This window comes from Patiria miniata, unplaced genomic scaffold, assembly GCF_015706575.1.
Source record: "Patiria miniata isolate m_02_andy unplaced genomic scaffold, ASM1570657v1 HiC_scaffold_3, whole genome shotgun sequence".
NCBI classification, from domain to species: Eukaryota; Metazoa; Echinodermata; class Asteroidea; order Valvatida; family Asterinidae; genus Patiria; species Patiria miniata.
This window is the reverse complement of record NW_024037069.1, coordinates 32834551-32859946: the sequence shown is the minus strand read 5'-3', so window position 1 is coordinate 32859946 and position 25396 is coordinate 32834551. Positions and strand designations below refer to the sequence as shown.

At 41.4% G+C, this 25396-nt stretch overlaps 1 protein-coding gene across 1 annotated transcript in view; it reads left to right on the top strand.

The window, feature by feature from the left end:
• LOC119737083 (proteasome adapter and scaffold protein ECM29-like) overlaps positions 1-25396 on the top strand; it is a 37500-nt gene that overhangs the window by 1238 nt on the left and 10866 nt on the right. Inside the window, exons 2-32 of the mRNA XM_038211173.1 lie at positions 1480-1610; positions 2270-2386; positions 2759-2877; positions 3724-3879; positions 5601-5805; positions 6407-6504; positions 7533-7653; positions 8056-8172; positions 9217-9381; positions 9793-9842; positions 10158-10224; positions 11482-11604; positions 11729-11832; positions 12757-12922; positions 13973-14053; positions 14465-14755; positions 15800-15931; positions 16616-16796; positions 17577-17827; positions 18422-18523; positions 19282-19506; positions 19617-19731; positions 20982-21096; positions 21524-21592; positions 22041-22158; positions 22291-22461; positions 22600-22679; positions 23170-23275; positions 23447-23494; positions 24113-24234; positions 24882-25044. Coding sequence (XP_038067101.1) covers positions 1480-1610; positions 2270-2386; positions 2759-2877; positions 3724-3879; positions 5601-5805; positions 6407-6504; positions 7533-7653; positions 8056-8172; positions 9217-9381; positions 9793-9842; positions 10158-10224; positions 11482-11604; positions 11729-11832; positions 12757-12922; positions 13973-14053; positions 14465-14755; positions 15800-15931; positions 16616-16796; positions 17577-17827; positions 18422-18523; positions 19282-19506; positions 19617-19731; positions 20982-21096; positions 21524-21592; positions 22041-22158; positions 22291-22461; positions 22600-22679; positions 23170-23275; positions 23447-23494; positions 24113-24234; positions 24882-25044 — 4109 coding nt within the window. The remainder of the gene's footprint in view (positions 1-1479; positions 1611-2269; positions 2387-2758; positions 2878-3723; positions 3880-5600; positions 5806-6406; positions 6505-7532; positions 7654-8055; positions 8173-9216; positions 9382-9792; positions 9843-10157; positions 10225-11481; positions 11605-11728; positions 11833-12756; positions 12923-13972; positions 14054-14464; positions 14756-15799; positions 15932-16615; positions 16797-17576; positions 17828-18421; positions 18524-19281; positions 19507-19616; positions 19732-20981; positions 21097-21523; positions 21593-22040; positions 22159-22290; positions 22462-22599; positions 22680-23169; positions 23276-23446; positions 23495-24112; positions 24235-24881; positions 25045-25396) is intronic.

Genomic DNA, 25396 nt, shown 5'->3' with positions numbered 1-25396 from the left:
CATAAACGCGACGTCACAGCTTGAGGTCATCTCTTGTCACATTCAAAATGGCTGCCACCACCAGACGTTTCACGAGTGCATTATGGGCTCCAGAAAGATTGAAGAATATCTCGGAAAATGGAACATCATTAGATCTAAGCACATGCTAAGCATCCCAGAAGTGATAGGAGACATCATAGAATACAACCATAAGAAAGTAAGAAACTGAAAATGTAAGAAACTGCCCTGAATTTTATGAAAAACTTCGTCCTCAGTAACGCGCGGTACCACGGTGTGTGGCCAAAGGTTCAGCGCAGCATACCGACGGCCACACTAGTGGGGCTAGGGTGGGACAATACCTAATTTAAATAATATCACCCCGGCGCAAAATTTCCATCTTATAATAGTTTATGCGTTACCCGCTGCTATGTACATCAGATTCGAACCGGCCAACCGATCCCGTTAGCTCGGTGGTCGAGTGGTAAGACATCTGCACTAGAAAGCAGGAGGTCGTGGGTTCGAGTCCCACCCGAGTGATTTTTTTCCAACTTTCACTCGGGAGGTAACACACTGAGTATACAGTGTTTAAAAACGTCGGTGAAGGGCAATTTGAATAATATCACCCTGGCGAAAAATTCCATCTTATAATAGTTTATGCGTTACCCGCTGCTATGTACATCAGATTCGAACCGGCCAACCGATCCCGTTAGCTCGGTGGTCGAGTGGTAAGACATCTGCACTAGAAAGCAGGAGGTCGTGGGTTCGAGTCCCACCCGAGTGATTTTTTTCAACTTTCACTCGGGAGGTAACACACTGAGTATACAGTGTTTAAAAAACGTCGGTGAAGGGGGATACCTAATTTGAAGCTAAAAATTCAAATAAATCAAATCAGTTTAAAAAATAAAAACAAATGGAAGCTAGACAAGATTCAAATAAATTAATCAAGTTCCTAAAAAGAATTTCCAGACATTCAAATCTAGCAATTTTCTATAGCCTATTTAAAAAATGCAGGTCCCCCCTTAGAGAATTATATTAGGAAATGATCAACATATTAAAAAAAATCCTTATAAATATGATATGTTATGGTAACATTTTTGTCTGAGAGAATTATTGGAAATATCTAATGAAAAACCTCAAAAGATTACTTACCATCGTGGACAAACTCTCAGTGTTGAGATTTGCTTTAAATGTTTGACAAATATGCTGCAGAGGAAATCGTTGGAAAATTTGGTGTTTTATGTTTGAAGAAGTTCCATTGTTTTTTTTCACATTTTCTTTAAATTTTACATGGGATAATCGATCTATCGAATAGTGTCGGTAATGGAATTCTGATATACACTGTATCCATTATTAAAAATTTTGATGTCGACGGTGCTTAACAGTCTGGTTCCCAAAAGACAAAGATCCTGACGAGGAATATGTCAGGTCAGGGAACCAAACGGTCAACTGCTGTAATGAAGGATAGTCACAATGATTTTGTTTTCATTGTCTCCTGAATAGAACTGCTGGAGCGAGTGTTCCTTCGCATTGGCTCAGCTGAAACGGACGAACAACTCCAAAATGTTGTGTCGCGATTTTTACCTCCGGTGCTTCTGAAACTATGCAGTAACCAGGAAGGCGTGAGAAAAAAGGTAAAAACTCAACTTTGTCAAAGCGTCAATGCATCATATGTATGAGTGTTGCCATTAGCCTTAACCCTCCGAGCAGCGAAGTGGTGATTTCATTCTCCACATTTTCCAAATATGGGCATAATTTTTTTTCAATGGGCCAATAAGGTAAAGCTTCCATGTAATCCTCACCCCTACTATACACCACAAGCCTGTAGACTCCCATTGGCCAGTCCCTACCCACTTCGAAATAAGGAGTGTTAAAAGACAGAAGCCAAGATGGCGCCCAATGCCTTTGTGCAAGTAATGGGAGATTTTAGTGGCCAATCCCTCAGTGCCGCCGATCCCTTTGTGTCAACCCCTCGTGCATCCCAGAGCTCAGACAGGTTGTAAACAATCCCTGGTCATGTGAATGACCTATATCTTGTGCATGTACAGGCATGCCAGGTTTATTGACCTATAAACACATGTGGTGATAAAATTCTCCACATGTTTCCACGGTGTGATTTTTTTTGGTAAGCTGCTCAGAGGGGCCAAGTCCATTGAAATTGCGAGTGGTCATTTAGTCTTTGTGCTTGGTAATAACAGACAAAAAGATCACAGCTTGGACATTGTCTGAATATCTTTCAAAAAGTTTGATTTTCCATGACTGATCGGATTGAATGAATCATTGTTTTTGCCAGGTTTTGGAGCTGTTGGTTCACATCAATAAGAGATTGAAGAGTCGGCCCAAGGTGCAGATCCCCGTCGATGTTCTTCTGTTGCAGTATCAAGACCCAGCCAATGTCACTTTTGTCACGGTAAGTAAAACCTTTGAAAAATGGGCATATTCTTTAGGTGTATCTTTCTTACAATGATTGTTTTGTCTTTTATAATTGAATAATGTCATCCCCCCTAATAATACAGTGCGTTTACATTTTGCAATAACTAATGTACATTGTAAATCTTCTCAATATGGGATGTGGAAGATTGTCATTTCTCCTAAATTTAGCTGATACACTGCCAGTTTTAGTTAAATTCAAAAGCATACTACACGAATATTGAGTTGAATGTGCATGTAAGGGCCAAGTCATGTGTTTTAAGGTGTCTTTTTGTGATTGTGGTTTGAAGGTGTCTTGTGTTATATCAGTCTGTTATTGCAGAATGTTTCCATTTTTATTTACGAATGGCAGAACTTCACAGTGCTGTACCTCAAGATGGGGTACCCCAGACTGCCGATGGAGAAGCAAGCTGAGCTAGCGCCCTCACTCATGCAGTGTCTAGAGGGCAAACCTGTACTGCAACAAGACAGGTATGGGGTATGGACTGGGGGTTCCTCTCCCCTCCCCCCCCCCATCCCCAGCCCCCCCCCCCCATCCCCACCCCACCCTTTCCCCCACACGTTCCCCCAACCTCCTCACCCCTCCCCTCCCCCAATCTCAAGATGTGCTATGGGCTCCGTGCGCCTACGAAAGAGGGCGCCCTTTTACCAGCAACGACGTCCCATGGGCGGGACATTTAGCTGGTTGACGCGCAACGTTCCTTGTGTGTGACGCACGTACACAAGGGGATTTGTACTATGTACACGCAGTGGCCGCGCTTCGCAGCAAATGAATTGCCGTCAGGCAAGATGGCATTGTTCGGTCACCCCCAACTGTACTTTCTTTGCCGATGAGGGGGTACTTGTGAACGGAGCGGATACAGGGTGGATAAAAAAAAAACCGAGATATTATTGCTAATTGGAACAGAAGTAGGGCACATGTGAATCAAAGGGAGATATCCTCTGTCAGGGTTGAATCTCCTCTTTAAAATGACCCCCTGATCATGTCATTGCATTCACGGTTGACTGAGCAGTGACCAATTTTATGAAAGGGTCTATTTAGATAAACAAGACGCACAGAATCGGTTACTCACGTTACGAAAAGGTATCGTGAGTAACCAATTTTGTGCGTCTTGTTTATCATACATAACACATTTTTCTGGATGTCATCTTTGGTGCTTAGGTAGGTCTAGGTCTACTCTATCAACCATGGGGATAACAGTTATTAAACCTTTTCAGTAAGGTAATTACAGCCCAAGGAAACTCAAAAGTACATCAAAAATGTAACGTGAGTAACCGTGGAATTGCCCCAATGCATTTTCCCCACATTTCTTGTAGCCTTCTACAGATGCTGATCCCCACACTGCCTCATCTGAAGCTTCCTAAAGACCCCATCAAGAGGAAAGTTGTCTTTGGTCTGAGTGAGAAGCCAGCCACGGTGCAACTCCTGCTGGGATTCATGCTGGACTACCTCCTCTTGCCATACACATTCAGGTGGGTACTGGCGAGGTTTGGGCTGGTGAGGTTTGAGTTGGAGAGGTTTTGGGAGGGTCGGTTGGAAATGGGAGGTTTGTGTGATTGAGGTTTGGGCAGGCAAGGTTTGGGCTGGGGAGGTTTGGGCTGTTGAGGTTTTGGGTATGTGAGGTTTGAGTTTGTGAGGTTTTGGAAGGGTCGGTTGGAAAGGGAGGTTTGTGTGATTGAGGTTTGGGCAGGCAAGGTTTGGGCTGGCAAAGTTTAAGCTGGGGAGGTTTGGGTATGTGAGGTTTGAGTTGGTGAGGTTTTTGAAAGGTTGATTGGAAATGGGAGGTTTGTGTGATTGAGGTTTGGGCAGGCAAGGTTTGGGCTGGCGAAGTTTAAGCTGGGGAGGTTTGGGTATGTGAGGTTTGAGTTGGTGAGGTTTTTGAAATGTTGATTGGAAATGGGAGGTTTGTGTGATTGAGGTTTGGGCAGGCAAGGTTTGGGCTGGCGAAGTTTAAGCTGGGGAGGTTTGGGTATGTGAGGTTTGAGTTGTTGAGGTTTTTGAAAGGTTGATTGTAAATGGGAGGTTTGTGTGATTGAGGTTTGGGTAGGCAAGGTTTGGGCTGGTGAGGTTTGGGCTGGAGAGGTTTGGGAACATTAGGTTTTGGAAGGATTGGTTTGAAATGGGAATTCTGTGTGGTTGCAATTTGGGAAGGAGTCGTCCGTGAGGTTTATGTTTGAGATGGTCAGGAAGAGGATGCTTAGATGAGGTTTGGGCCTTTGAGGTTTGGGAGTGAAAAGCTTGGGTATGTGAGGAGGGTCGAGTTGTTGGTAAGGGTGGAGAAGGGGATGGGTAGAGATTTGGAAAGGAGAGGTTTGGAGGTTTGGGTAGGTCAAGGTGCGCATGTAGTTTGTACCTTTGAGGTCTGTGCGCATGAGGTTACGTCAATTGGGGCTTGGACTGGTGAGGTTTGGCTAGCTGAGGGATGAAATGAGATAGACAGGACAGGTTTGAGCATGTGAGGTTTAAGGAAGGGGGTTTGTTTAGGATAGGGTTGGAAGGTGTGTTTCTTACAATGGTTTTGGACTAGTAAGGTTTGGCTGGCAAGGTTGGGCAAATCAGATACAAAATTTGTGAGATTTAGTCTAGTGAGGTTTGAACATTTGAAGTTTACAGAAAGGATGTCTCAGAAAGGGAAGGCTCGATGTATAAAATGAAAGGTGAGATCTAGATCACTTAGATTTGGTGAAGTGAATTATATATAGTCAAAAGGCGAGGAAATTCGGACAAGTTTGGGATAGTGACATTCTTTTTTTTTCCCTGTATATTTGTTGTCCTTAACTCTTTCGCTACGGAATTTAATTTCCCGATTTACTCACGTTTGGACGTAATAAATCACTGGAAATTCCGCCGTGTGTCGATGTGGACGCCGCCATCTTGAAATGTCTCTCTGTAAACAAACTGCTCACAATAACCTGCAGCAGACCCCGGCGAGACGGAGAGCCGCTGGCAGCGGCTCAAACTAGGGTCAGAGGTTATGCGATATAAATTATGTAGATAAGGCCCACGTCATGGGGATACCCTGTTTATTCACAGCGACGTCAACGAGCCGCTGCCAGCGGCTTGCCGTACGACATGTACAATTTTTGTGTGCCGCTGTCAGCGGCTCGCCGTAGCGAAAGAGTTAAAAGAGAGCAGATTTGTAAAAAGTGGTGTTGACGAAACTCACAATTTCCTTCCTGCCTGTTCTATTTAGCTCACCAAAGGCAGAGGAACGACCCACCTCAGCCTCCGGAGGGCAGCAGACGGGGGCTGGTTCCTCATCCAGGCCTGCCACAGCACCTGCAGGAGCTTCAGCAGCTGCAGCAGCAGGAACGTGGGCAACACCACCGGGCCTGAGCGCCAACGCACTCAAACGTGTCATCGGGGAAAACGTTCCTGAAGCTAGCACAATTGAACAGGTTGGGAGGACATAATAATATACTGAGTGTTTTATAAAAGCAGTAGTTAAAGATATATATTTTATTACTGAAAATTAGTAAAATGCAAATAATGAAGCAAGTAACTAGAGATAGAGATAGATGTTAATTAATCGGTTAAATTAAATTTTGGGGAAAGTAAATTATTTCTTCAAAATTGGGTTTTGCCCTTCACTGACTTATTTTTATAAACACTGTATACTCCGTGTTGTCCCGATTGATTGCGGGAAAAGATCACTCGGGTGGGACTCGAACCTACGACCTCCTGCTTACTAGCGCAGACGTCTTACCACGCGACCACCGAGCTTACTGGGGTCGGCTGGCTGGTTGGAATCTGATATAGAAGCGGGTACTGCAACCAAACTGTATTGACCAACCAATATTGAATTTGCATCACCCCGACGCAAATTCCATCTTATGAGTAAACTATTTCTGTATTGATACTGTGTTTGTCTTAATCTTGATCATTTGTTTGTTTTTGACTGTCGCTGTACAGTGTTTCACAGTTTTATTCACGCTGGTTTGTTATAAAATGCTCACTATTTTCTGATTAGATTTTCATCTTTTTTTCGCCTTTTTTCAGTGTAAGGTAGGCATTGTGAACTTTCTTGCTGCCGACGTACTGCCCAACGAAGATGTGGTGTGTCATCTTATTGTCGCCTGCTCTGATACGAGATACAGGTAAGCAAATCTTCTCTTTTTATTTATTAATATTTTTTATTTATTACATTTCTGTACCCAGGGTATGCCCAAACAGTTTAAAACTGGTTTTTATTGGGGCCCTGCATACACTACTAATGACTACACATATGTACAAATACAATACATTACAAATACAATACATTACAAATACAATACATTACAAATACAATACATTACAAATACAATACATTACAAATACAATACATTACAAATACAATACGTTACAAATACAATATATCGTCACAGTGGCTTTAGCAGACCCTATCTCTCCTGGAACCTTCTGCTTTGACAGATTTGGTTGGAAATTGTTGAAAGTAGATTTTATTTTCAACCTTAGGAACTTTTTAGCAAGCAGTCAGGACAAAGTCTACAATTTTGTATTAGTATTTTTGTTTTGCGATTGGATTTCTACATAGGATGCATTTTAATAATAATAATAATAATAATACCGGAGTCTTATATAGCACAGGTATCGACCAACAATTAGGTACTCAAGGCACTGGAAGTTATGTCTATTATTAAAGACGGGTATTAAATTGAAGTTTATGAGAAATATGAGACCCATTATGTAGCACCTTATAAGGGTTGACAAGGTGCTGCGGCGCATATTGCAGCCACTGCCAGAAACACCGGGGCAAACCCCTTCTCTTAGCGATAGGTGTTACTAGGTTCATTAACGTGCATTACACAACACATAGGACCTATAGCTATACGTCCAATCCGAAGGATGAAGCAATAATGGTAAAGTGCTTTGCTCAAGAGCACAAGCACCATGTTCCCACTGTCAGGATTCGAACCCATGTACCACGGCACACAAGTCAAACACCGTAACCATTGGACCACAGCACCCCACAGGTTTCAGAATGGTTCTTGCAAAGGTGCCTCCACTTCCGGCCGTGTATGTGATACTCAAGTCCAGGTCAAAGGTCACATTGCTGGTGTCTTTGAGCAAGACACTTTACTCCAATATGCTGTTCTTTCATGCATCCACATTTCTATCACTGCAGTGTGGCCACTGCTGCAGACGTTGAACTGAAGAAGATCCACAATATCGTTGACTGGAACAACACGGCTATCGTCAACAAACTCTACAGCTTGTTCAAGGGGACCGTAGTGATCAAAGGACAGGTATGGTTAACTCGATTCCAAGCAAGGAATAAACATAAAGGCCAGTTCATGCTTCACACACAATTTCAGTGCGAAGCGAATTTGTTAGGGCAACGGCAAACCTCGCAATGAAACTTCAGTTGTTGACGTCATGAAATCCGCTTTGTTTTCGCTTTCACGTGAACTATGACCCTGCTTTTAGTTGGAGCAGTTTTGAACTTGCTGGGGCTAATTTCCAAATGCTGCTTGCCATCAGAGGAAAATTTTCTTGGGTGGGAGTCGAATACACGACCTCCGAATCTGATATGTCAGCAGTAACCCCAAGCATATGACATTTGTCAAAGTGGTCTGGTTTCCGGACAACAAGATAAGACCCAAGATTCCTACACAGACTTTTCACTGGTTTCCCTCTCCCTCCCTTAGCCTGCCATCAAGCAAGAGGATCGCCGTCTACCAGTCAGCACGCGAGTCCGTCTCAAGATCTTCCCCTACATCCTCAAGTCCAGAGAGGCTGCGGATCGGTTTCCGGCTTGCATTCAGGTTGGTACCAGAGACGAGGCTAGGTCCTCACAAGTCCAATCACAAACCAATCATAAGTCATCACAAGTCACTCAGAACTCAGTCACTGGCCAACTACAAGTAAGTCATTAGTCATCACATGTCACCAAAAGTCAGTCACAGGTGTTAACAAGCCAATTACAAGTTCATCACAAATCAGTCACAAGCCCATCACAAGACAAACACAAGTCAGTCACAAGTCAATCACAACTAATTACAAATCAATCACAAGCGAATCACAAGTCAATCACAAGTCAGTCATAATACGGTCACAAGACAAACACAAGTCAGTCAAGAGTCAATCACAACTCAATCTCAAGTCAATCACAAATCAGTCACAAGCGAATCACAAGTCAATCACAAGCCAATTACAAGTCAACAATACAGTCACAAGACAAACACAAGTCAGTCACAACTCAATTATAACTCACAAGTCAATCACAGGTCAGTCACAAGCCAATCACAAGCCAATCACAAGCCAATCACAAGTCAATCACAACTAATCACAAATCAGTCACAAGCCAATCACAAGCCGATCACAAGTCAATTACAAGTCAATCATAATACAGTCACAAGACAAACACAAATCAGTCACAACTCACTCACAAGTCAATCACAAATCAGTCACAAGCCAATCACAAGCCAATCACTGGTCAGTCACAACTTAATCCCAACTTGATCACAACTTAATCACAAATCAGTCGCAACTCAGTCACATGTCAATCACAATTCCTAACTAGTCAACCACCAGTTCTCACAATCCTATCACAAGTCAATCACAAATATGCACAAGTGATTCAGAGTCCTCGGAAGTCAATCTCAAGTCATCCAGTCCCAAGACAACTAACAAGCTCTTCGAACTAACTGTGACCAAAATTCCTCAAATAACAAGTGACGTTTGCATTTCTTTGGCACTATTCATCCTCCGGTATGTGTGAATTGACTGGTTGTTTGTTAACACGGCACATGCAAGTTTGTTTTGCACGTCACCTGAGACATTCTAACAATGGCAACTTTTCCCCTTAGGTCATCTTCGACTGTCTGTACGGCAATAACACCAACGCTAAGCTGAAGACGTTCGCCGTTCAGTTCGTTCATCATCTCTGCGCCACCTGCAGCACGGCTCGTATTCAGCCCATGGGTCCTATCCTACTGTCTGGCATGGGGAAACTCATCACGGAGACCAAGGACGTAAGTGCTAGCAGATTTCGTTCCGTAAACTTGAACTTTTCCCTCTTCTCGTGTAAATAAGATTGGTGACTTTGCATGGCGGTAGTTTAAATTAGTGCGGGTTTGCGGTAACACCACAGGAAAAGACAATCAGAGCATACTGATCGGAACTTCGAGTTTACAACCAACTGGAGTTTTGTCAGAACCACACATCCTCGCAAAAGAGATTTTAAAAATTCATCCTCAGGAGAAGACGATCAGAGCATACTGATCAAAACGTCAAGTTCACAACCAAACGGTCCTTTTCAGAACACTTTTTCTCAAAACAGATTCTTTCATATGGTTTTACCGCAAACCCTCAATACTTAATCTTGTTTAGTTCTTTATATCGAGAGGTATTACTAAATATTTTTTTTCCCCTGAAATTTACAGAGTGCCCAGCTCCGAGGTCTAGCCTACGTCGCAGTCGGGAAATTATCAAAGTAAGATCAACTTTTTCCCTTAGTATAATTAAGAAATTTGTAAATTCCTTTTGGTTATACTTTTAGCTGTCTTGAAGACTTTTGGTATTCTGTTCCCCGCAGAAACATCTTTAAGTTTGTGGTTCTGTTATCGTCTCACTCTACCACAGCAGAAAAGTTGGAAAATTTATTTAGAAAATTAGGAGGAAAAGCTGAAAATTGCATAATGACAGGAATCATCTGAAATGTTCACATTTTAAATGTTATAGGGCCTGACATAGTTACAAATATTGTTCACATTCTCGAATGTCGCCTTCATATTTCTTGTTTTGCCAGGCGCGTACCTCTACTGTTCATCAAAGACATGGCGTTATTGCAACAGTTCTTTGATGCTCTATCTACGGTGAGTAATTCTAATTTTTACTAACATATCACAACTCACTTCTCGTTCTTGTTTTGTGTTTTTGGTTTTTATACATTTTTATAGCTACAGTGATAGTATTTTTTACTTCATCCATTTGGAACTGCTAAGCGAGACTGCAAGTCACATTAACCCTTGAGAATATCCCTTACTTTAGACACCCTTACCCCACCCCCATTCTATCATCAACCGAATATTCAAATAGCTTTTTGCTGGTTCGAATATTCGTAAGATTAAAATGTTTTTCTCATCGTAAAGTTGCTGCGCTTTATTGTCAGATGCCACTTTTTGTTGACAGTAACTTTTTGGTTGCCGTCGTTTTATAGTTCCCATCCTTTAAGCAGGTTCAAGCCCTTGACAACTAATACTTACTGCAACCCACACTTTTGCGGCCCATAACATCGATCACCGCGTGCCAAATTTTAACCGGTATGCTTTGAGTGCAACGTTTGACAGGCGCATCATGCAGTTGAAGCTGGCATGTATAAACTTGACCGCCGAGTTTCGAATATTCAAGTATTCGTTCAAAGGCAGTTTCAAGTTATCAAATGCTTAAAGGGGATGTACATCATTGGCTTTTGCTGTAATTTTCAAAAATGAACTATATGAGGGCTTAGTATAATAGATCAAATATTGTTACACTAACATGTTTCAAGTTTTGTGTTCGAAAATGCTGGAAAAACCAAGAAAAACAAAAATGTTCAAGCAGTCTGGTTCCCTGGCTCCCCTAAAGATGAAATAGATCAATATTTATAGATGCCGGAAAATTGTAAGGTGAGGGAACCAGTCTAGTTGGCCTGCACCCGTTCATGAACATGTAACCAATAGCAAACAAAATTTGGACTGAAAAAATGGTAAATTTGGATCAGTAGTTGAATAATAGTTGGGTTTTTCCAACGGTGGTCGGCCGACCACCGTTGGAATTGTATACACAAATATTATTTTCTTGAAAATGACTTCACACCAGGTGCCATAATTTTACAGGATGCTTTAGACTGTCATTTACCAACATCCTAGTAAGGTATTTCGCAAAAACTTGGTAGTTTTATTTTTCGATGCTTGCAAATGTTGTATATTCCCTTTAATCAGTCGAAAATCAACAGCCCTATGGCTCTCAATGTTTACAAACAAAAGAAAGTTCTATTGGTAGTGTGGCTGATTGGCTAATTGAATGGCACACTGTCACTGCATTGATAAGTTTACTAGTTTGTTTATGTTTTCTGCGTTTGAATCCTCCAGGAAGATGCCAACATCCGCCTCCACGTTCAGGAGGCCTTAGCTCTGATGGCGTCCGCCTACAAGAACTTGGAAGGACCAAACCTACTCATTATGCAGAGTCTTATCATGAGCAACATTGAGAAGGTAAGACACGTTTTCAAGACATTTTGACTTGTAACCAGGAGGTATTGGGTTCGAGTCCAGCCTTTGTAGCATTCCACTCAAGTGAACGATGACACAAACATTCTTATGATTTCTCCATTCATAGTCGGAGCCCCAAGCTCGTCTTGCTGCTGTACAGTATGCGAGAGTCGTGTTTCCAGGCAACCACATCGCGTCCCGCTACGCCCTGCTGTTAGCTACGGGAGATGCGTAAGTGCATCGATATTTCCGTTGAAACTCTGAAAATGTCTGCCATTTATCAAAAATTACATCTTGCTCTTTAAGTACATTCAGTGTGCATGGTTGAGGGGGGCATGGGTGGCTAGTGCGCAAAGCGCTTGCCTCTCACCACTGTGGCCCGGGTTCGATTCCCGGCTTGGATTCTCTCCTGTGCCACGAGGGTTTTTCTTTAGGTCCTCCTGTTTTCCTCCCTCCGGAAAAATCAAACACTTTCGATCTCAGGCTGTGCTCCGTGGTCATATATGGGTTGATGTGGCCGGCAGCCATAGGTGCCTTTACGTGCCAGCGGCCCGACCACGTTGTAGCCGCGTCCTTTGCAATTCAGCTTCTCAGCTGTGATTTAGGATGATTAGCCTCCCAAATTATTGCATTTTAATATAGGTTTTCCCGGCCAATTTCCTAAAATGTTCATTCACTTCTGAAAATCGGTCATTCATTTTCGTCTGAATTTGAGAATCGCTCTGAACACGCATTTCATTTTCGCTACCAGAGCATTCGATTCCATTTCAGTTCTATCAATTAAGTGATTGAGCAGCACCTTTCGTTTATGCTCATTTAATGTAATGTGATGCAATCTGCTATTTTTAAAGAGAAAAACGTACTTTTGATTGCACATTCACAAAATTGTATGCCAGAACTCTGCGCGAAAAGGCATGCTTGCGTAAATGAATGCACAGGTAACGTAATTGGCCGTCTGTTTCTCAAAACCGAATGTGCGGACAATGAAAACGATTGAACTTTCGTTGAATTGAAATGGGACTAAAGACGTGCATTCAGATTCAGAGGAAAACGAATGACCGATTTTCAGAAGTGAATGAACATTTTAGGAAATTGGCCGGGAAAACCTATAGTATTATTATTGTTAGAAATTGATGTCATTTGTTGCCATTTTAGGAAGGAGGATATCCAGCAGGAGGCAGTGAAGGCATTGAGGATTCCTAGCGGGGAACCAGTGAAGGATAGCTTAGAGCACAATAGCGGACTGGCAGATGAGGGAGCAGCTAACGACAAGGCCTTGGTGCCGTCATTTCCTGAAATGGTGTTGTACATCAGCGAAATGGTAAACAAAATCTCTGAATTTGTATATTATTTAGTCGGCTTTTAGTAAATAACAATTACAATTATAATGACATGCATACTAAAGGCATGAGATTTTTCAGACTTTTGTTTAAATAATGAAAAGTTTGCGGAAACACCATGTGCGAATAATTTCCCAACTAAGAGAATGGTTCTGAAAAGAACCAGAGGTATAAACTCGACGTTCCGGTCAGTATGCTCTGACCGTCTTCAGGAGAGTGCCTAAACTCTAAGAAAGTGAATACTTAAGTAGCAAAAAGGCGAAGTCAATGAAGTGAGAAGTTGTCGAGTTTATACCTCTGGTTCTTTTCAGAACCATTCTCTTAGTTGAGAAATTATTCGCACATGGTGTTTCCGCAAACTTTTCATTATTTAGTATCTCCACCATGCAAAGCCTCAAATCTTACTTAGACTTTTGTTTGAAAACAGACTTTTGAATCTGAGAGAAAGACATTAATAGTATGGAAAGATATGCATCTTTCAGACATTTCATCAATTTTCAGACTTTTTTTAATTGACAATTTTATCCCTGTATAGTGCTTTATACCTCTGTCTCAAAGTGCTTCATAATTAATAGCCATGTTTATCAGGCCATGACACCAGTTTTCTGCAGCATTGCAATCAAGGCTGTCCTTCACAGGTACCCAGTTACACTCCTGGGTGGAGAGAGGCAATCGTAGTAAAGTGTCTTGCCCAAGAACACGAACACCATGTTCCGTAGCCATGTTTATCAGGCCTTGAGACCAGTTTTTTGCAGCATCGCAATGTAGTCTCTTCCTTCACAGTTTCCATTTATACTCCCAGGTGGAGAAAGGCAGTTGTAGTAAAGTGTCTTGCCCAAGAACACTAACACCATTTTTTGTTTTGAAACACAAGGTTTTTCTTGATGGAATCCCTCCTGAACTCGTTGTGAGCTATTTTTGTAGAGAACCTGGTTCCTTAATCAGTCCGTAACCCTCATAATCTAAATGATCACATACTTTTCATGTTTATGGCTTCATGTTATCCAATTATTTTGTTGGTTTTCTTCTAGGCATCTAAGCGAGTGAAGGGCCCGTCTCGATATCTCTCCGGTAACACAGCTCTGCCGTTTCGGCCAGAAATTTTCAATCAGGTAGGCTATAATGTTTGTGCATATTAATTATTTTGTGAGGTTTCCTTTTGAAAAAGCTAAGGTGATGATCGCAAATGTTGCTTCTTCCAGTTTACTTCAATGGGGGCTGTAAAAGAACATCAATTTTTAAAGAAATATTTTGAACATTAGGAATTTTTTTCTGGAACCACTTTTTTTTTACCAAATCACCCCTCTCCCTTGGAGATTTACACCATTGCAAAAAAAAGTCAGTCATGGAACAAATTTGTGATTTCATGGACGAAATTGACAAGTTTGATGTCCTTTAAGATCTACTGTACATAAAAATGTAATTTCGTAAACTTGTGCCGTTATGTGCTGTGTCTTTGTGATTGGTTTTTAAATCACGACACGTTGTGAACATTTTATTTAAACAACTTGTTTGTCTTTTAGGTCATTTTCTATCTTCGCGCCTGTTTGCTTCACGACGCTGGGATACACATCAACAAAGACGCGCCCTTTGACCTGGACTCCGATGCGCCCATCGCCAGTCGCCATGTCAACCAGCTCCTCAACCAATCAGGACTAAGCGCCCAGAGCCCCGTCTTGGTGTACATAGCCCTGATGCAGCAGCTGCTGAATGCCGTCGGGTCACGTGACGTCATGAGGTGTCTCCTAGAGATTGTTGCCGTGGCGGCGGAGAGAATGGCCAAACAGTTTGTGGACCGGCTAGCGTGGGTCAAGGTGCATCTTTGTTGTTGTTTGTTGTCTTTTTCTGAATGCATTTTACTTTCTTGTTTACCATTCTGTAATAAAAAAGATGAGGCTTGCCTCATTAACCCTTAAAGGGCTGCCCATCCCCCCCCCCCACACTTGTTAGCAATATTTTCGCTAAAACGGGCGTTTCTCGTTATGAGCTTTCATGAGTTTTAAGTTTCAAGTCTGCCGCATGTTTTGATACTAAATTTATGAAAATTGACCTTAGGGTCACCCATATACAATACATGGATAGTACAATTTGCTGTGGTCAAGTGTGCTGCTAACTTGCAAATTCAATAATCTAAAAACACTTTGTCTTTTGAAAAACAAATTCTGTGAAAATGTTCACATTTTATTAATCATTATTTTTTTAGTTTCTTTCCTTTTGAATTTTTTTTTATCATTGGAAGGGTTTAATGGCTGCTAATAGTGTAATATGGCAAACAAAATTAGAAGCCATATTTTGGGTACTGCCACACTGGCGCACACACTGCATGCGCTCTTAAAGACAAAGTGTGTACGAAATTTGGTAACATCATTGGTCGAAGGAACCCGGACTACATGCGTACTACCTGGGTGCGACTCACACGAGCCTGGTGCCACCGCAGTGCCACCTCAGAAAATGGCTGTCTCCAAATAAGTCTATATAATAAGTCAATCTTATAAAAGTTTACGCAGTACCCACTGCTATTTACATCAGATTCAAACCAGCCAACCGATCCCGTTAGCTCGGTGGTCGAGTGGTAAGACATCTGCACTAGAAAGCAGGAGGTCGTGGGTTCGAGTCCCACCCGAGTGATTTTTCCAACTTTCACTCGGGAGGTAACACACTGAGTATACAGTGTTTAAACGTCGGTGAAGGGCAAAACCTAATTTGATTTATATCACCCCGACGCAAAATTCAATCTTATAGAAGTCTATGCCTACAAAACTTACACTGCCTATGAAAATATATTAACTGTTGGATGTACTGTCATAAGACTAACTCCGATTACTTTCTTTTCTTTTCTTTTTCTCTTTCTCGAACAGAATTTTGTGAACGGTAACCATGAGCACATGAGGAACACTGCAGCTCAGTTATACGGGGTTGTATGCGATGCGTGCAGCACGGGTAAACTAACGGAGAACATCAAAGAGTTGACCAAGATAGTGAAAGACCAGGTGGGTTTGCAGAACAGAAAAGAGTTTTGCGCTTTTGTGAAAAAAAAGTTCTTTGCACTGAACCTTAATTTTCTTGGAAGCCCAGTATTTGATTATCTCTGACTTCCTCCAAAAGCCTGTAACGTACTGGACAGTGTATTCTTTGTTCTTTGTACCCATTACGGCCAAAAAGAAATTAGAGAAACTCCGAACTTGCCAGCATCTTCTCTGATCACATGATAGTTTGGATAGTCACTTATTTTTGCATTCTGAAACGTTGCTGTATGTACCAAGTTTAATAGTGATTTTAGTAGACCCATGAAATAGGTGTATACTTGGAGAGAAGACTTTCCATTTAAGTATCCCATTAAAAATGAAAAATAGACAAATATTTACTTGTAAAATGATATCAGAAATAAAATGGTTTTCAGGCTAAACATAACGTCCATTGCTTACCATTTGTTTGCATGTTAACATGAATGCAAATTATTTTGTGACATCATGGCAAGCTTTCCAGCCCCAAATTCGCAAAAGTTTCATCGTATTTTAACTCTGGTGAATTTTGCAGTGGATGTTCCGTGACACATAATTTGCATCGCATTCACATGAAGTATGAACGTGCATTATGTCTTCAAAAACGTATTCCTTATTGGGAGCATTTTTATTCCAAACTTCAAAGTTTGTTTTTTTATTCCAATTCCCTAGTCTCGTTCCTTTGAGGACCACCACGGCTCTCTCCTAGCCCTGGGTTACGTCATCGGCCGATACCTGTCAAGGGACAGACGTCAAGATCCCAGCATGATTACAGACAGTGAACAGACAAGCAAGCAGGATAAAGCAATAACGCAACTCAACAATGCAATCGCGGAAGCTGTGAAGGTTCTTGGTAAGTGTTTCCATGTTGATTTGAAGTAGCTGTTTAAAGGGGCACTGCGTCCTGTATATTGAATTTTTTCGACATGACAGAAGTTTGCCGGGGAGGGGGGGGGACTTAAAAACGGCAAGTGGCCGGGACTTAGAAACGGCAAGTGGCCAAGACAATGATGGATTCTTAAATCTGTTGCTAGACGGGTAAAAAATATTGCCGAAAAAATTATAGTTGGCCCTTCTTCAGAATAGACCAACTGTTTCTTTGAATGAAAGGCTTACGGTAACACCATGTGAATGAACGATATCTCTTAGTGAGTTGTTTGGTTTTGAGAAGAACCAGTTGGTTTTATCTCAGTTGTTACCGCAAACCTCCCATTCATTGATCGTGTCCACCATGCAGACCCCTAAGTCTTATTCAATTGTTTCATCTTAAGAATATGAATCTTAAGATGGCCCCGCCCAGTGCAACACTTGCGTCTCTCCCATGCCACACTGTATGTTCTAGCAAGACTCTGTAGCTCGCAAGCTTTAAGAAAACATGTAGAGAGGAGAGAGTGAGAAGAGATTACAGTTGTAGAGGTGGGAGGAAAACCCCAGTAGAATATTCTGGAGAAAACCCACAGAATCAGGCAGGGACTGAAAACCCAATCCACATATTAGCCCAGTTGGGATTCGAACCCGAGTCACAGCGGTGGAAGGCGAGGAAAGTACCGTTACGCCAACCTGACTCCCTCGAAAAAGTACTGAATTATATAATTGTCATCCTTATTCATTGAATATCGCCTTGTTCCAACAGCTTCTTCCCTTGACAATCCAACCCCGCTAATGAGCACTGCAGCCTGCATTGCCATCGGCGAGATCGCCCGGTGCGGTGCACTCCCCTTGCCCAATGGTGGTACGGCCCAGCAGGCTGAAGCAACCAATGGCATGGACGATACCAAAGAGGGCAAGAAGGGGAAGCCAGCCAGCAAGGATGGGGAACTCAGCAAGAGACTATTGGTTGAAAAGTTTGTGGCCAAGTTACAATCATCAAAACATGTCACAAAAGTAGGTGGCTATTTTAGTAACAAATTTTTGATGTTTGTGATGGTACATGTATCTTTGATGAATTGGCATGCTGGTTGACTATAACTCGGCCATAAAATATTAGGTTTTTTAAATAATTTTTATAAATGTCTTGTGGGTGACTCGCCCTTGTACATATCCTTTGATGAGTTTGGAGTGATCTTTGATGATTTGTATGGAAAAAAGAAAAATTGAATTTGTGAATTAGTGCTGGAGGCAGCTTGATATGTATGTAATTATGTGAAAACTAATTTAATATGTTGCCAGCACTTTGACTTGAGGTGTGATCCTTGGCTGCATGGCATATACAGGTTTATGGCTTCTGACTAACACCCCTCGACATTGACAAAGTCATTAACAAAATGGGGAACCGCCAACATAAGGCTGGATAGCTCAGTTGGTAGAGCACCGGAACGGTTATCCGGAGGTCACAGGTTCAAACTCTGCTCCAGTCAATTTCTTTGTTTAATTATAAAACTGTTATTTTCTTTTCATTTCACCCATCAACCAGATAATGAGTTTGGTTTCCTCCTTTTCCGCACATATTTATTCAATTTTTATTTTATCTTGTCTTAGGTAAAGGAGCAAGCAGCGGCAACTCTAGGTTATCTCCCCATAGGAGAGGCAGATTTCCCATTCACTCAAGACGTCTTGGAAGGACTCATCAAGTCGGCCAGCGTAAGTCCAGCAATCAGCTCTCTGCTAATGAGCTGTCTCATTTAATATGCAGAATGCATCAGATATTAGGTGCAAGGTTTTAAATGACCCCCCAGAAAACCTCCTGCAATGAACTTATCACTTTTGAAACAATGCTGATAATGTCATTGCGGGAAGATTTTGGGGAAGTTGTTTAGAATCCTGATGTAGTGGGCCTTTTGTGCATATGCTTGTCTGCAATTTTATTCCGGATGTTAAATGAGGTAACTCCTATTAATTGTAAAGTTGAAGAAAGAAATTGATTGAAACAGGGTTAGAACCTGCAACTGGTGGAACACCGTACCAGCGTTCTACCAACTGAGCTATCCAGACCTCTGTTTGTTGTTTACTGACTTGCCAATGTCTTATTCAAGGTCCATAGACAAAATGATAAGATTTGAAGGCTACATGGTGAATATAGGCACAAGATTAATTTAACGGTTGCACCATGTGACAAATCTCTTTTGTGAGTTTTTGAGGTTCTGAAAAGAAGTGGGGAACTCAACGTCCCGGACAAGTCGCAAGACGACGAGCAGGGCATACTGTCCAAAACGTTGAGTTTCCCCCGGTTATTTTAAGAACCTCGCAAACGCACAAAAGAGATTTGTTACAAGGTTCAACTGTAGACTTCATCATATAGTCAAAATGTTCTTCAACTCTGACACATTTAAATAATATATTTAAAAGATTTTCAAATCCAAAACAGAAATGGGACATTTTGTCTCTTTTCTTCACACTAGACCAAGGAGGTGGAGCTACACTTCAGTGTCGGTCAGGCGCTGAGCCACGCTGCCCTCGGGCCAGCCTCACCGGCAGGCAGAGATGTCTGGACACAAGACCAGAATGCCAACGCGGCTGTGCAATCGCCAGAGGGAGCATCAGAGGAGAAACACAACTGGCTGGAGTGGTTGCTGATCAGGATCCTGAGGGAGGAAATCACCAGTCAGAATCCACACAAAAGACAGGTATGCCGTTGATAATCCATGGGGATGGATTTTTATCGAGAGATCATAACAAAATACATGAATACATACATAGGAGATCCTGAAGAGTTTTTATCAATTTTTGCCAACAGGCTGCGTGTATCTGGCTGCTGTCCATAGTCAAGCAATGCGGCAGTCAGCAAGCGACACAGAGACACATGAAGGACATCCAACAGGCCTTTGTCAATATGCTGTCTGAGAGAGAAGGTACGTAGCAGAGTGGCTTCCAACGGTCATGCCCAACCAAAACGTTATTTGAGGTAATCAGGTCTACCCGGGTCTACCCAAAGAAAATTTGATTTCAGCCTTGTGAACTAGGTATTTTTGCTAGGATGCTAAATCCTTAGTTGTGTCTTGATTGTGGTCCTTGGAGGGGTGACCACTGCCTCAATCCTGCAAAATCCTTCCAGCAATCAGTGTCAATATGTTGAGGCAGAGCCAGTGACATCCTGGAGCAGTGCGGAGGATTTCAAGTACAATATAGGCCTAAAACTATGCACGGCTGAGCTTAAACAACACAAGGTCCGGCCCAAGACCAGGACACAGTGCATCCTACGAAATCAGCAACACACTTTTGCCATGTAGCCTCAATCTTGCAAAATCCTCCATTTTGCAGAGAGGATTTTGGAGGATTTGGGAAGGTTAGGGTTAGTGTACTAATTTTTCATTGACTGGACAGCAACAGGCGATCTTTTGCATGTAGTTGCACCTTTCTGCTAATCTGTAGAATAATGTTGGTCTGGAACGGTTGGTGTGTTATTTTATTTTGTTTTGTTATTTAATTTTGTTTTTGTTTTGGGTGTGAAACTGTGATATATTGGAAGAATATTCATCAATAAGGCCAAAAAAAAAAAAATATTCGGTCTCTGGTCAGACCAAAGTTCCGGAATTGACGCGGGGACGCGGCTTCTTTTTTTTTTCTTCAAGCTTGGATTGTACAGACAAGGTGGGGTACTATTTTGCTACTTGGTGTCCTCATGTACATTGGTGTCCTCCATAATTTGCCTTGGTGCTCTTGATCATTTGCCTTGGTGCAATTTCCCATTCCTTGGTGCTCTTTGGTAAAAAGAGCTACCGCTGTTGGAGCTACCGCGGAACATTTTTGAAAAAAAAAAGATTGACGCGCATGATTCAAATCGACGCGATTTTTTTTGGCCTAATAGCACATTTATTTTCTATCTGGCAAAACCTCCCAAAAGAAAAAATGTACTCTGCTGTTCAAATCCCAGCATAATCTTTCTCAAAGGCAGTAAAATTTAAAGAAAATTCATTTCAAACTGTAACAGGCTTGGAAGAAGTTCATTCTTGACTTTCAGAAACTCAACATCATCGTCAAGAGTTTCTTAGTTATCAGTCATACTTTGAAATTTAGAGAATTTGATTCAATATTGATTCTCTTTTTATCCCCGTTGAGTATTGTAGTTTCCATTTGGTTATTTTCTGTCGCTCTTTTGTAGAAATAACCCAAGAAGTAGCCTCCAAAGGCTTGAGTCTGGTGTATGAGCAGAGCACAGCGGATAGAAAGAACGACTTGGTGTCCGTCTTAGTGGACGCACTCATGACAGGAAAGAGGTAGGGTGCTGTCTTAACAGGTGATGAAGCTATGAAACAAATGGCATAAATAACACCAAGAAAATTACGCATTATTTTTAAAACGTGACAAAATGCACGACTAACCCTAAGAGCTCGTTCATACTTTGAGCAAATGTGAAAGCGTGGCAAATTTGATGTCATGAAACAGTTGTTGCAAAATTATGCAAATTTAAAGTGTAATTATTTTCCGTGACGTCACAAAGTCATGTGCGTTCACACCAAATATGACCCAACCCTAGCCCTTCCAGACCCTACAAGGTGTAACGATTATAAAAGTCTCTAGAACCTTGTTGCATTGGGGATTCAGAGCAATTTGTGTATGTTCATGTCTGTCTTTGTTATCTTACATAGTTGCTTAAGAAACCTCACATTGCCATTTTACCCCCTTTTTTATTTTGGACTGTAGAGCCAAGCATGCTGTGACAGGCGAGACAAAAGTCTTTGCAGAAGGTTCATTGGGGAGCAACCCTGGAGGGTGAGTTCCAGCCTCAAGACTAGGGACCCGTCCTCATGAATGCGGTTTATTTGGTTGCTTTAGGCCGTGGCAGCTTCTCCTTTTTCCAATTCTTAACTTCTGAAATGTTAGTGATTTTTAATTTTGTTTTTAGTGGTTGATTTGCAGCGAAGCCCTGTCTACTTACAAAGAGATGTTTTCATTGGCCATGACATGAACCAATCAGATTTCGTGTTTAATTCCTCTGTTTTCATTGGTTGATTCACAGCGGAGCCTTGTCTACTTACAAAGAGCTGTGCTCATTGGCCATGATATGAACCAATCAGATCTCATGTTTAATTTGCTTTGTTTTGATTGGGTGGATCACTGAGGAGCCCTGTCTACTTACAAAGAGCCATGCTCATTGGGCATGACATGAACCAATCAGATTTCGTGTTTAATTCATCTGTTTTCATTGGTTGATTCACAGCGGAGCCCTGTCTACTTACAAAGAGCTGTGCTCATTGGCCAGTGACATGAACCAACCGGATCTCATCTATAAATTTATGAATCTAGCCAATCACAACGCCATGTGGAACTCTCGCAAGGTAATAGACTGATTCCCGTGTAAATTCTCACTGACCTTGAATTAGAAATAACTAATAATTATGTAATAACTGAAATATGTAATAAGAAAATCAAATGATAAATTCGTTTTCATTTTGATCATGTGACCGCAGGGTGCAGCGTTCGGCTTTAGCTCCATAGCCGCCCATGCAGGGGACCAGTTATCTCCATACCTGCCCAAGTTGGTACCCCGCCTGTACAGATACCAGTATGATCCGAGCGGTCCTGTCCGTCAAGCTATGACCAGCATCTGGAGTGCGCTGGTCAAGGACAACAAGAACGTGGTATGATTTACAATTCTGTGATCGTTTCACATTTTAATCGTTCGGCAAATATATAACTTGGCTCATTTCAGGAGTACGTTAATGCACTGAGAATTATTGGATGGATTACACCTTTATGTTCTTTCATTGATTTTCTAGGTCGATACGTATCTGAAGGAGATTGCTGCTGATCTGCTGCATCATCTGACTCATCATGCGTGGAGGAACCGAGAATCTAGGTATGGCCAAAACTTTCGCAAAGACATTGACAAAAATGGGGAACTGCCTACATAGGGCTGGATAGCTCCGTTGGTAGAGCACCGGAACGGCAATCTGGGGGTCGCAGGTTCAAACCTCGCTCCAGTCAAAATCTTTGTTCAATGTTTAAATATTAAACAAAAGTTGTCTGATATATGCTTATATCATATTTCACGACTTTTCTAAGATAACTCTAAAGGAACAACATCTTTTCCTGCCAAAAAAATTGTTTTTATAAGGAGACCCTAAAAAGGGTCAAATAATTGGCCTAAACCCAAAATTTGTTCACCAAAACAAATCTGAATTTAATATATTTTTCTTTTTTTTAATTGGTATTAAAAAAAAAAAAAAAAGTTGTTTGCCATGAGATCTATAATTATACAGTTGCAATGTATATTACAGATGTTCATTTGTTTAGAGGATTTAGTTTGGTCTTCTTTTAGCATTTGAGTTACTCCTTTTCCCCCACAGTTGTTTGGCCGTGAGTGATTTACTTCGAGGGAGAAATGTGGACAGCATCGTGGAATCTTTGCCAGAATTATGGGAGGCTTGTCTCAAAGTACTAGACGACATCAAAGTGAGTACTGAACGACAAAAAAAATTATCAGAAATACTACATTACATCAACGTTTTATTTCATTATAATCTGTTATTTGATCTGTTTCTGTTTGTGATACTTGGAGAGTGTCAAACATTAGTGTCAAAATATTGATGGATTTTCTTTTTCACTTTTATTCTAATTTTTCAGGAGTCTGTCCGCAAGGCAGCTGAGGCAGCCTGTCGATCGCTAAGCAAGGTAGCTAAAATAATAGCCGTTATCACGTTTTTTGTTTGTAATCCAAACCTTTTCCAACTTTGGTAATTGACCTATCGCCGTTTGCGAGTTAGCCACGCCCCTTAGACAACCCTTTGAAATTTCTGTATGTAAAGTTTTGTTTGTCTCAGATTTTGCACATTCCGCGTCTTTTTGTATGTTATGTAAATGCTGCGTTGACGCGATTCTACCGCGGTAGGTTAATTCTGTTAAATGTTCAGAACTTTTACGTAGCTATGAAAAATGGTAGTGGGGCTGATGTATTACGAGTAACTGCTGAAGTTCACAGGATAGGTTTCACATGTGCGAGATGTCACAGAACCTGTCTGAACATTTTGGTTCAAAAGATGTACTTAAAGATGAGATTGACCAATATAATTGAACTCATGAATATGTATGAGTTTTATATTTACAATTCTTGTGCACGTTTTGCTAATTGTTTTTACAATTAGTGTTTTGCTTGTGTCTTAGTGTCATTACATGGTGTCATATTATATTCAACAGGTGTGCATTAAGATGTGATTGACCAATGATATCATTGGATTACTTCATGAATATTCATGACGCATTCATCACTTGCGTATATTTGATTGTTGCCAGGTGAGTATTAAGATGTGTGACCTGTCCTATGGTAGGGTCGGGGAGCAGGCCCTAGCATTGGTGTTGCCGTGTCTACTGGAGCATGGTCTGCCGAGTAGAGTTGAAGAAGTCCGTGCAATCAGGTATGTCTACCCAATTAGGAACTTATGCCCAACTTAGAATAAGGCCCAAAGTAATGTTTCTTGTAGACATTACAAACCAGATTTTTTTTGAGAGGCTGGGAATGTACATCATTGGCTTTTGCTGTAATTTTCAGAAATGAAATATTTGAGGAGTTTCTATAATAGATCAAATATTGTTACACTGACATGTTTCAAGTTTTGTGTTTGAAAATGCTGGAAAAACCAAGAAAAACAAAAATGGTCAAGTAGTCTGGTTCCCTGACTCAACTAAAGATAATATGGATCAATGTATAGATGCCGGAAAATTGTAAGGTAAGGGAACCAGTCTAGCTGGCCTGCACCCGTTCATGAACATATAGCCAATAGCAAACAAAATTTGGACTGAAAAAAAGGTAAATTTGGAGCGGTAGTTGAAAATTAGGTATTTCCAACGGTGGTCAGCCGACCACTGTTGCAAATGTATACAAAAATACCATTTTCTTGAAAATGACTTCACACCAGGTGCCATAATGTTACAGGATGCTTTAGACTGTCATTTACCAACATCCTAGTTCGGTTTTTTGTAAAAACTTGATAGTTTCATTTTTCGATGTTTGCAGATGTTGTATTTTCCCTTTAATCTTGTCCTTTCCTCTGTTGTTGGCTAGCCTGTACACCTTACTCCAGATCAGCAAGAAGGCCGGCAGCAGACTCAAACCCCACATGGCGGTCTTGGTGACCGCCCAGCTGGAATCACTGAGCGGTCTGGAACACCAGGCTATGAACTACATGAGTTTACACGTTGGACAGAACCAGGACAGTCAGGAAAAGGTCGGTCAACTCTAGACTTGTATCAGTCCCTCAGTGCATTTTGTTTCTGACATAGAGAAAACTAAACAACAAGATACTTGTTTTACAATCTTAAAACCTGTGAAACAGAACCTGAAAAATTCAAAATTATGCTCATTTTTCTGTTGAACAATATTTTGAGTTTGGTTGTATAGTGGTGGGAGAAATCAGAGATTTTAAAATCCGGTTATCCTAATTTTTTCAAACCGAATAACGGTTATCTGATTTCTCCGGAAGTCCCCATCCAGCTCACGGTCATGCACAACAAAAAGTGACGAGTGAGCTGCCACATGCAATGCCCTCCCAATGATTGGGTAGGCAGGCCTTAGGGCTA